Source organism: Delphinapterus leucas, chromosome 17 (assembly GCF_059928025.1).
Source record: "Delphinapterus leucas isolate spDelLeu-1000000601 "Yukka" chromosome 17, BTC_Dleu_Yukka2, whole genome shotgun sequence".
Classification (NCBI taxonomy): domain Eukaryota; kingdom Metazoa; phylum Chordata; class Mammalia; order Artiodactyla; family Monodontidae; genus Delphinapterus; species Delphinapterus leucas.
The window spans coordinates 1,322,038-1,333,009 of NC_143145.1; the positions used below are offsets into that span (position 1 = coordinate 1,322,038).

The 10,972-nt window shown below is 56.7% G+C and overlaps 1 protein-coding gene across 1 annotated transcript; it reads left to right on the forward strand.

Annotated features, from left to right (window-relative positions):
- Positions 1 to 215: 215 nt before the first annotated feature.
- On the forward strand, positions 216 to 1,977 carry LY6H (lymphocyte antigen 6 family member H). The gene is made up of 3 exons (XM_022555470.2): positions 216 to 343; positions 999 to 1,118; positions 1,429 to 1,977. Exons 1-3 carry the CDS (start codon positions 277 to 279, stop codon positions 1,662 to 1,664), a joined length of 423 nt encoding a protein of 140 aa, XP_022411178.1. The 5' UTR covers positions 216 to 276; the 3' UTR covers positions 1,665 to 1,977.
- The last annotated feature ends 8,995 nt before the right edge of the window (positions 1,978 to 10,972 follow it).

Below are 10,972 nucleotides of genomic sequence, written 5' to 3' on the forward strand. Positions count from 1 at the left end.
TCACCCTGCCGGAGAGGGCAGACCTATTTTCCTCGGGGGGGATGCAGTGATGGTGGATGCTCTGGGGGATGGGCTGGGGGTGGGGCTTTGAGAGCTCCCGGACGACCCCTGGCCCTGGATTCCAGGGAGGAGGTTGCGTTAGGATGCCAGAAAAGGGGAGGGTCCTTCGAGCTGGGCCGGGACTTGGTCTCCTGATCGAGGCTTCTCCCTGCCAGGCCTGTGCCCCAGACGACCCCAGCCTGCAGCCCCCGCGCCTTCCTGAGGCCCGCCTGGAGCATGTTGCCTGCGGCCATGAAGGGCCTCGGCCTGGTGCTGCTGGCCGCTCTGCTGTGCTCTGGCCCCGGTGAGTCCGGGGGCGGCTGGCGGGGGTAGGCCAGGTCGCCTGAGAGCCTGTATGAGGCAGCTCCGGAGAGAGCCAGGTGTGGGGCGGCCATTCTCTGACGATGCCCATCAGACACACACCCGCTTCGGAACCCAGCGACCCCAGCCCAGCGCTCGCCTGTGTGGCCCCTGCTGGCGCTGCCCCAGCTCCAGCCGCCCGGGTCTCTCCTGGCTCCTGAGGGCATGGGTCCTTTTCCTCCTGGGTCCTGGTCCAGCGGCTGCTCCCGGCTTAGTGCCGGCTTGTTTGTGTTCCATCTCTTCTCAGAGCCCCACCTGGCCTCCCATCAAGTCCTGTTTGGTTCTTCCTCCACCGGAACCAACTAGACTCTGGAGGGATGTGTGTGAGGGGGTAGGAGTGTGCCGGAGGGCGCCATAGGTGTGATACTTGTGGCTATGTGGTGGCACCCTCACCCCACCCTGCCCAAAGGCACACAGGTGGTCCCAGCCTGTCCTCCGGGTGCTAGATTGTCCTGGTCACTCCTGGTCAAGGAGTGCCGGCCTCCTACAGCTGCATGGTTCTCCTAGGACATGCAGCGAGGCAGGTGGGGAGGACGCAAGGGGCTGGCTGGCTTGGACCCCTGTCCCTCTGGTCATCCTCCTCTCTGTGCCCTGCCCAGCTCATGGCCTGTGGTGCCAGGACTGCACGCTGACCACCAACTCCAGTCATTGCACCCCGAAGCAGTGCCAGCCGGCAGACACGGTGTGTGCCAGTGTCCGGATCACAGATCCCAGTAGCAGTAAGTCAGGCTGCGGCCTGGGGTGGGGAGGGGTCGGCGGTGTCATCGGAGTCCCTCTGGCCTCGGGCAAGAGCATGGGTCTGGGGGCAGGGCACTGCCCTGCTGTGTGACAGTCAGCAGACGCCTGACCCTCTCTGGCCCTTCTGTGGCCCTTTTCACGTAGCTGGGGACAGTGTGGGTGGATTGAAGCCTCACTTCTGTTGTTCTGGGGTCCTGAGCTGACCTGGAGGGTCCCTGGCTTGGGTCCTGGGCACCAGGCAGAAAGGGCCCTGTGGGGCTCGAATCCCAGGCTCCCCTCCCTCCTCCCCAGGCAGGAAGGATCATTCTGTGAACAAGATGTGTGCCTCGTCCTGTGACTTCGTGAAGCGGCACTTTTTCTCAGACTATCTGATGGGCTTCATTAACTCTGGGATCTTGAAAGTAGATGTGGACTGCTGTGAGAAGGATTTGTGCAACGGGGTGGCGCTGGCGGGGCGCAGCTCCTGGGCCCTGGCGGGGGGACTCCTGCTCGGCCTGGGGCCCACCCTCCTCTGGGCTGGGCCCTGAGGTCCCTTCCCTCCCGCAGAGCTTCTGAACTCGTCCCGCCAGACCTGAGCCTGTGGCTGCCCCCTCCGCAGCCTGGCCTGGCTGAAGCTGGGGGCAGCCTTGGCCTGTCCACAGTCTGTGGCCCCCGCCCCTCTCTGTCTCTCCACCAGCTCCAAGTCCCAGCCAGCAGGACATCTCCAGGAATCAGGCGTCCAGCAGGAGGCTGGGACCCCGGGCCTCGGAGGGGAAACCAGGCTGAGCCAGGCCCCGCCCGACAGCCTGGCTGTGAGGGCATCCTCTACAGAGAAGTAAAGTCACTTCTGAGTCCAGAGACCCGGGCCCGAGCCTGGGTGGGGATTTTGTTTTTGGGGGGGGGTTCCTGGCAGAGAAAGGGCAGGGGGCGGGGGCAGGGAGGGCAGCGTTCGTCCCCTGGGGGCTGTGGTGTGGAGCTGCCAGGGGACCGTGGGCCTGGTAAAGTTTGGGAACAGCCTGAGGGGCGGTGAGAGTTGAGGTGAGCAAAGTCACAGGGTGCGCCTGAGGGCGAGGCCTTGCAACGGTGTGTGCACGCACTGGGGATGGGGCCGTGCCCAGACTCACACCTACGCCCGCAGAGGGCACGCTCCTCACCCACACCACGCTCTCACGTCGTCACGTGCTCGTGCCCACAGGTGCCCCACACGCCCCCACTGACACGTTCGCGTCACAGCAGACCCTGAACCGGTGTGCCCCAGCGCAGGCAGGTCCACACAGGTCCACATGTGCGTGCGCACGGGAGCATACAGACATGCCCGTGTGTAGGTCTCCAGAGCTCTCTCCCCGCTGGGTGGTGATCAGCTGCCCTGAGAGCTGTCGGGGCCCCTTCAGGCTCACGCGCGGACCTCGAGGTCCCAGACCCAGAAGCAGGCACACCCCCGCCTCCACCCTGAGCTGGGCGCCGCTGTGGGTAGGGTCTTGAAGGCCAGTCCCCTGACCAGGGGAGGGTATGGCACAGATGGCCTGGGTGCTTCCCGTGGGAGGAGGCTGACCGTGGAGGTCAACCTGAGGCTGCTGCTGCTTTCCTGGCCCTTCCTGCTCCAGCAGTGAGCCCTCAGTTAGCCCCTGCACCCCTGAGTCCAGCCCAGCCTCCACACCCACTGGCCATGAGGCTCATCTTGTGGCCTAGGCTCACCACGGGACGCTCGGCGGGCACTCCAGGCCTTCTCGGCCAGTTCTTCTTCATCCCTCTGTGGCTGACCCAGCCCAAGGTCACTCCTGGGTCCTGGACTCCCTGGAATGAACGATACTTCCTCTCAGAGCTGGCCTTGGCATTCCTCCCTGGGCTCCTCTTCCGGAGTGATGGAGAGGGGTCTGGAGGTCCTGGGCGAGTGAACCAGTGGGGAGAGTGGGGTCACTGGAGACTGGTATCAACTTCCTGCTGGTGGAAATGGCCGAGGGACTTGTCGGAGGGTGGTCTCCCACTCTGTTTTAAGTTTGCTCTGCTGCTCTGCGATGTACCCCCCCCCCCACAAACCTCAGTAAAGCGTGCTATCCACAGTGTGCGTCTGCTGCTTTTGGACCGTGGGACCGGGTGCTGCTGGCGGATGACCTGGAAGACCCGTGCAGAGAACCTTGGGGATTCGGAGGAGGCCGGGAGCCAGGAGATCGGGAGCAATGGGAGGCCTGGAGGTGTTGGGAGGATGTGGACGGGCCACCCCAGGGGCATGGGGTTCAAACCAACTTTTACGTCAGTCTTTGCTAAATTTGTTATTTGAGGGAAGTGTTTAAAACACAAAAAGGCGTGAAGTTCTCCCAGGTCTTTTTTTTTTTTTTGCTGTACGCGGGCCTCTCAGTGTTGTGGCCTCTCCCGCTGCGGAGCACAGGCTCCAGACGCACAGGCTCAGCGGCCATGGCTCACGGGCCCAGCCGCTCCACAGCATGTGGGATCTTCCCGGACCGGGCCCTGCACTGGCAGGCGGACTCTCAACCACTGCGCCACCAGGGAAGCCCTCTCCCAGGTCTTTTAAGATACACGATTAGGATTGGACGGAGGGGCTTACGGCAGTATGGCCCAGATAACGCGGCCTCGACACCTCAGCTCCCGTTTCCAAGCAGCCAGAGCTGAATGTGTGCCCTGGCCTTCGCGAGCTGCTGCAGAAGGATCGAAGCCCACGGTCCGTGTGACGTGCTCGGCTCCTAGGCACACGCATAGCTCTGATAGGCCAGGGTGCCATGGCCTCCTTTTCTGAACCATTCATCAAGGACACTTTCCTGGGTCAGGACGTCTAGACGGGCCTTTCAGTGTCAGCTGCTGAGTATCTTTTGGACCAGGACTCATTCAGCTTCCCCTTGTCAGTGGGCACGGAGGTGCCTTCAGTGGTTTTCATCAGCAGTCCTGCCGTGACCGTCCTGGTCCTCATATGGTTATGGGGTCAGGCAATTATCTGTCACATCGATTCTGAGACAGGGGCAGCTGAGCCAGAGAGGACATAGACTTAACAATGAAATGGGTGCTCAGAAAAGGCCGTGTTGGGCTCCCCTGGTGGCGCAGTGGTTAAGAATCCGCCTGCCAATGCAAGGGACACGGGTTCGAGCCCTGGTCCGGGAAGATCCCACATGCCGCGGAGCAACTAAGCCCGTGCGCCACAGCTACCGAGCCCGCGCACCTAGAGCCCGTGCTCCGCAACAAGAGAAGCCACCGCAATAAAAAACCTGCGCCCCGCAGTGAAGAGTAGCCCCCGCTCGCCGCAGCTAGAGAAAGCCCACGTAGCAACAAAGACCCAACGCAGCCAAAAATAAATTAAAAAAAAAAAAGGCCGTGTCAAGCTGCAGTCACACCAGCTCCGTCCACATCACTCCCAGAGGGTGTTCTTCAGCTCTAGGACTTTTTGCCAGTCTGGCCGGTAGCATCTTACTCTGAGTGCTACTGAAGAGGTGATTAATGAGGTTAGATGTCCCAAGTGTTTGTCAGCCACTTGTGTTTCTTCTGTGACTGTCCAATGGCATCCTTAGCCCATCCTTCTATCGTGGCGTTTGTCTTTCCTTATGATTTGCAAGACCCCTTTGTGTGTTACGGAAACAGTCTTTCCCGTGGTGTATGTTTTGCAAATATTTCCCTGCGTCTTTGTTTTTGGTGTGTCACCGTACATATGCATGTTCTCGAGTTTCATGTGGTCAAATCTAATTGTTCTTTTATGGTTTCTGGGTTTCAGGTCTTAGGAGAACGTCCTCCACCCTTATCTGAGGAAAACAGTTTCTGTATTTTCTTCTAATATTGTCACAGATTTGGCCACCACATTCAGCGATCCAGTCCACCTGGAGTTCATTATGTGGCAGAAGGCAGGGACCTCTTCCAAACACGTGGCCAGTTTTTCTCAATGCCATTTGTTAAACAACCCGCCTTTCCCTGGTGACTTAAGCACCACCTTGATAACAGGAGGCATTTCTACACGTGTGTGTGTTTCAGGCCTGCTACCCTTGGGGACACCCTCCCTACTTTGGGTCTCACCCAGCTGCTTGACTCCAGCCAAGTTTCAGCAGTTGATGAGGTGAGAGCCCGTCTTGCTCTTCTTTCAATTTTTTAAAAAATTTATTTATTTATTTATTTTTGGCTGTGTCGGGTCTTTGTTGCTGCGTGCGGGCTTTCTCTAGCTGCGGCGAGCGGGGGCTACTCTTCGCTGCGGTGCGCAGGCTTCTCATTGCAGTGGCGTCTCTTCTTGTGGAGCACGGGCTCTAGGCACACGGGCTTAAGTAGTTGCAGCACACAGGCTCAGTAGTTGTGGCTCACGGGCTTAGTTGCTCTGCGGTATGTGGGATCCTCCGGGACCAGGGATCGAACCCGTGTCCCCTGCAATGGCAGGTGGATTCTCAACCACTGCGCCACCAGGGAGGCCCTGCTCTTCTTTTTAAAAGACTCTTGCCACTTCTCACAGCTTTTTCTTACCTATGAATTTTAGAACCCACTTGTCTAGTTCCAGAACAACACTCTCAGGGTTTTGACTGGACTTTCACTCATTTGGGGACGAAGTTGGGGAAGGAAGAGGTCTTCCCTGTTGGAAGTTCCCACTCAGAACCTCCATGGATCTCACCATTTGCTTGGTCCCTCCATCCAAGTTCATCATTTTCTTTGTGTGGCTCTTGTATCTTCCTTGCTATATTTATTGCTAAGCAATCTATAGTTTCTGTGGTGTCATAAGTGGGATTTGATCCCCTCCCCTTTTCATTCACAGTCATTTTTGGTGTGGTGAGCTGACATTTTCTTTGTGACGTTCGTTCCAGAAGTACCTGTCCCCACTGGACCCCCATTTCAGTAGGATGACGAGGGAAGGGGTTGAGGGGTCCATAGGGGCTGTCAGATGGTTGGCCTCCATGTTTCCAAAATCCTCAACCCCTTGTGCCACGGGCTTCTCTGAGACAGATGTCAAGACGGAGCGAGCCTAAGGAGAAGCCCTTCAAAACGCTTCCAGATGCGGTGTTGGAGGAAACTCCCGAAGGTGAAGAAGTGGTGCCCCTGGGCGGAGGGGCTTGGAAGGAGCGGAGAGTGGGGTGGGTCCCAGAGAGAAGCTCCTGAAGGGTGATGCCTCAGAGCGGGATGAGCGAGAGCGGCTGCAGGTGGGCCACAGACAGCCCCACGCCTGCCATTTGGGCGAGTGCTGGGACTGAAGCCTGGAGACAAGGTGGGGGTGATTTGTGCAGCTGTGTGCCTTGGTGGGTACGTGAGGACCAGATGGGCTGAGGGGTATTGTAGCAGATGCATCCGCCACTCCTGACTGGACACAGCCCTGGGAAAGAAGACGTGGCCAAGACAGTTGGGTCTCCGCCACCTGGTAGAATGGATCTCAGGAGAGAAATCGTTACAGAAAGATTAAAGTTATGCCCCTTGTTTGCCTGAGGTTGGGGATGTGTTCACACACTTGAGTGTATCAGCAAGAGCCCACCTGAGTCCGAAGGGCCTCAGAAGGGACTCTGTTGGGAGGATGCGGGGAGCTACTCCTGGCGGCAGAGCTGGTGGGCCGGGCATTGCCCCTCGCCCCCATGGCGCTCTCTGGGGGTGTCGCCAGGATGCATCTCCCTGGCAGAACCAAAGTCATACAGCGACACCCTAGAGGCCTGGAGGCTGCAGAGTGAGGTTTCTGAATCCCAGAAAAGTGGGGTTCACAATGCAGGGACTATCAACTTGCTGTAGAGGGTGCTGGGATGGTTTGGGGTAGCCACGTACAGCGCTGCGACTAGAGCAGGGAAGGCTACTCATTTTCCAATGCGTATGTCCCTAAATTCTATTACCATCAGAATCTCTTAAATTTTCAAGGCATATTATCAGATAATCTGCAAGTGAAGATGATTTTGACTGTGCTTTCCCAATATTTTTATTGCTTATTTAGTTTTGGTTTCTATTGCTTTAGCTGGGACCTGCAAAGCATGGTTGAATAATGACAGTGATCCAGGGCCTCTGTGTTAATGGAAGGTCTTTCTTGTTGTACGTTGAATTGATGTTTGCTTTTGGATTTGAAAATCAGTCTTTATTCAGCTCAGATTCTTTTATTTATTTGTACTTCAATTAGATTTTTTTTATTCGGAATGGCTGATGAATTTAAAAGAAATACCCTTCACCATCTGTTGATGGAACCACGTTCCCTCATTTAATTAGTAGTCAGTGCAGTGGGTTCTCTCGTCCCATGCCCTGATGGTGCTTGTGACACGAACAAACCCCAGTAGGTCACGGTGTAGTGTTCTTTTAAACCATTGCCAGATTGAAATCGCCAACATTTGCATCGTGTGACAGTTGCATCAGATTCAGGGTTGAGATTTGTCACTGGTTTGCCTTCGAACCTCTTTGTCGGAGGTAAGCTCAGGATTTCGGCAGCCTCACAGAACACACAGGCCATTTCCCACCACCCACGCTCTGCAGCCATCTGCTACTGGGGGTCTGTGGGGTTCATCTTCTCCAGCGCCCCCTCGCTGGAGCTGGGGGGCCTCTGGCGCTGGCCCAGGGGAGTTGCAGGATGGCCGGTGCTCTGAGCCCCTCCCTCACTCCCTGCCTGCTGGGCCTGTCCCTCTCAGAGCATCTGTCCATCTCCTCCCCACTTGCACTTGATAGCGGTCTTATTATGCCCGCTCGACACCTAGGAAGCAGACTTGGAAGAGGTAAGATGCTGACGTACCGAAACCTTCGCTGGATCCACAGGAAATGCCTGGATTCTGGCACCTACTTGCTGTGTGATTTGGGCCAAGTTCTGCTTCCCCTCTGAGCCTGTCTCTGTGTCTGTGAGGTGGGGACACACCCAGCTCACAGGGGGTTTGCACATGGAGGAGGGGCTGAGCCTAGAAGCCAGGCCTCTGGCCCCTTTTGTTCCAGCTGGCAGAATGCTAGTGGTGGAAGTGTGGGGACGTGGGAGGATGAGCACGCCCCTCGGTTGCCTCCTTAGGGCTTGAGACTTCCCCGACCCCTCCCCTGTTCCGTCCAAGCCCCTTCCAGACTTCAGGACTCTTAGGCAAGGCCCTCCTGGTACACCTTCCCTGACGGCATCTCCCCTACCCTCCCTCCTGGCCTGTTCTCCCAGTCCCCTGAGGATGCCCCTGATCCGGTTTCAATCTCATCTCTCTCCCACCCTTCCTGCCCCCTGCCTGTGTCTCCTCCTCCTTCCTCGGGTCCCAGGGCACAGCTGGCAGTGCAGCCCTGCACACGGCACATGTTGGTAACTGTTGGTAACTGTTGGTGAATAGCGATGAGCTGGACAGAACCCCCAGCTCCCCCTGCTTCTTCATGCTCTACAGCAGAGACTTTTATGTGTGATGTTTCCAGGTACCTCTTACCTTCACCCAACAGTGCAAAGGTCCGAAGGTCCTTGAGTTTTAGGTAGCTGGTGGGAGGAGAGTGGTAACTCCCCTCCCCCCCTCCCCCCAGGCAGGTAAGGAAGCGAAGTAGGTGCAGGAAACCCCTCTCCAACCTGTGAGCTTCCCAGGCCGCGGCTCTGGGCACCAGTTCTGAAACCCCAGCAGAATTCCTTCAGGTGAGGGTTCCAATGCGGACGCCCAGGCCCTGTGCACAGAAATCCCTATTCCAAGTGCCCCAGGAATGTGCACCACCCGCCCCGCCACGATAAGGAGCTGGCACCCCTTGGGAGAGCCAAGACAGGAGCTGAGCACTTCATGCGCTTATTTATTCCTTGCACTCCTTTTGGGAGCCAGGTGCTAGGCTCTAGGCCTTGGGGATAGAGCCAGAAGCAAGATAAGTGAGATGGCCCGGTCCTGCCTCTGCAGAGGGTGTCAGGGGTGTTGGAGAGCGAGGCCCCAGCGCTTCCTTACCCTTCCTGGAGGGGCAGCATGGGGCCCCAGTCCTGGGATTAGGTGAGGGGCTCCTCCATAGCTAATACGTTCACATCAGTAACACAGGTGAGAAATGTGCCCCCTCCCCCGCCTGTCTGCCCAGCGCTCCTCTGGGTCCATTCAAGGTGTCTTTATGCAAATACAGGGTCCTCTTCTCCTTGTGTTTTCATGCCTTGATATGTCACCCCGAGGAGCCGTGCAGTTGTCTCCGGGGGAGAGGGAGCCCCACGTTCCTTCTCACAATGCACTGCGTCCCCGACAGACCCCAGCTCCGTGCTGTGCCCTCGGCCTCCACTCACGCCCGTGGAGGCTGCCCTTCGTGTGCTCCTGTCCCCATGCCATGATGTGTCACCAGCAAGTATCTCTGGGGAACTAACCCCAGGGTTGGCCTTGCTGGGCCTTTGTCACTGACGGGTGTGGCCATCCTTCCTGCCTGAGGGATGGTGCCAGCCCACTCCCACCAGCTAGATGTGTAGTCGAGGGCAGAGTTCATACTTCCAGAGAGTTCTTCACTCATCCATTCTCTCTGCTGGTGGTTTGTGCATTTGTCCCCAAGACACACAAAGAGGACGAGCCACAGTGAAGGGATCCGAGTGAGGAGAGGGAGCCACAGAGCTGGAGCTGGATCTTTCTCGATTCACCACCAGCCGACACCACCATTGAGAGCTGGTAATTTTGCTGAATGAATGAGTAAAATAAAAAATGAGTGAATGAGGGATGAGGAGTGACAGTTGGATAAGTCAAGAATTGTGAATTGATGAGAAGAGGGCTTCTTGAATGTGGAGTGGCCGTGTGTGGCAGAGCGAGTCTCCCCTGGGGCTGCCCCCAGGGTCAGCCTCCCTACCAGTCCCGCTGCCCTGATGTCCCTGGGCTGAGAGGAAAACATGGGGGTCCCTGCTCCATCCCTCCAGAGCACAGGGGTCTCATCCCCTAACTTGGGACCCTGGGCTAGCATATGGCTCCAGCTAGGCAGCAAGACAGACAGACTTCAAGATGGACAGAAAGACAGGCATTTGCCTTCCTGAGTTGATCCAGGGGAGGCCTCAAAGGGCAGGGCTGGTCCATCCGAGGGAACACAGCTGGGAAGAAGACTTCAAGATTAGCTAATCAGAAATCAAGTGATTCTTTGTGACTGTCCCCCAGTGTTCCCTGCAGTAATCACCATGGTTACCATGCCTCCAAATCCCCTGAGTCTTTTTGCAGAGCCCTCCTGCTGAAGCCAAGCGTTCCATTTCTACTTTGTGGAGGTTTGCCAGGGCCAAGGAGAGTCCTCAGACCTGCAAAGACACGCACCAACCTCAGGGAGCCTGCACACAGGGGAGAGGTCCAGCTCCCGCAGTTACCAGGGAGATGCGGATCTCAGACGCAGAGTTGTAGCCCTCAGATTAGCAGACGTCCAATCCCTGAGGAAGCCCACGTGCACCGCCCGGGTCTCTTGCTCCTCGAAGGCTGGAGACTCTCTAGAACAGCTGCCAGGAAAAACAGCCTGTCGTAGTCTTGGAGTTGAATATTCTGCTTCCCGTAACCAAGCCATCTCCTTCTGGCACATCACCCAGTGAAACATCTCGATTGTGTGTACCAGGAGAATGTGTATGGTCGCACTGTTCACAGGAGCAGAAATCCTGAAGCACCCCAAATGCCCACCAACAGGAAAGTGGGTTGATGAGGTGTGATGGGGTATATACAGCGGCCGCTACAAATGAGCGAGTGTTACAAAACGACATGGACCCACGTTAGCAAAGTGAGCTTGAGTAGATAAGTCCCAGTAGATCACATAAAGCTGATATGCATACATACGTTACTTTATACTGTTGTTTTATATGGATGTGATAGAAACTGTTGCTTTATAGATAATAAGACTCTATACCATCTATCATTTATCCATCTTTGTCATCATTATCTATCTACTACCATCCATCCATCCATCACCTGTCACCTGTCATCTAGCATCCCGTCTGGAGCGGAAGAAGAGTGAGCTCAAGATTCCAGAATCTGATGCTGCTGCCCTAGGATGGGGAGGTGGGGGC

What these genes read in the sequence shown, in the direction of transcription:
- LY6H (XM_022555470.2), top strand. Translation starts at nt 277, where the DNA reads ATGTTGCCTGCGGCCATGAAGGGCCTCGGCCTGGTGCTGCTGGCCGCT. An exon ending in TCTGCTGTGCTCTGGCCCCG is followed by an intron (nt 344 to 998) that starts GTGAGTCCGGGG and finishes TGCCCTGCCCAG; the next exon opens with CTCATGGCCTGTGGTGCCAG. An exon ending in GATCACAGATCCCAGTAGCA is followed by an intron (nt 1,119 to 1,428) that starts GTAAGTCAGGCT and finishes CCTCCTCCCCAG; the next exon opens with GCAGGAAGGATCATTCTGTG.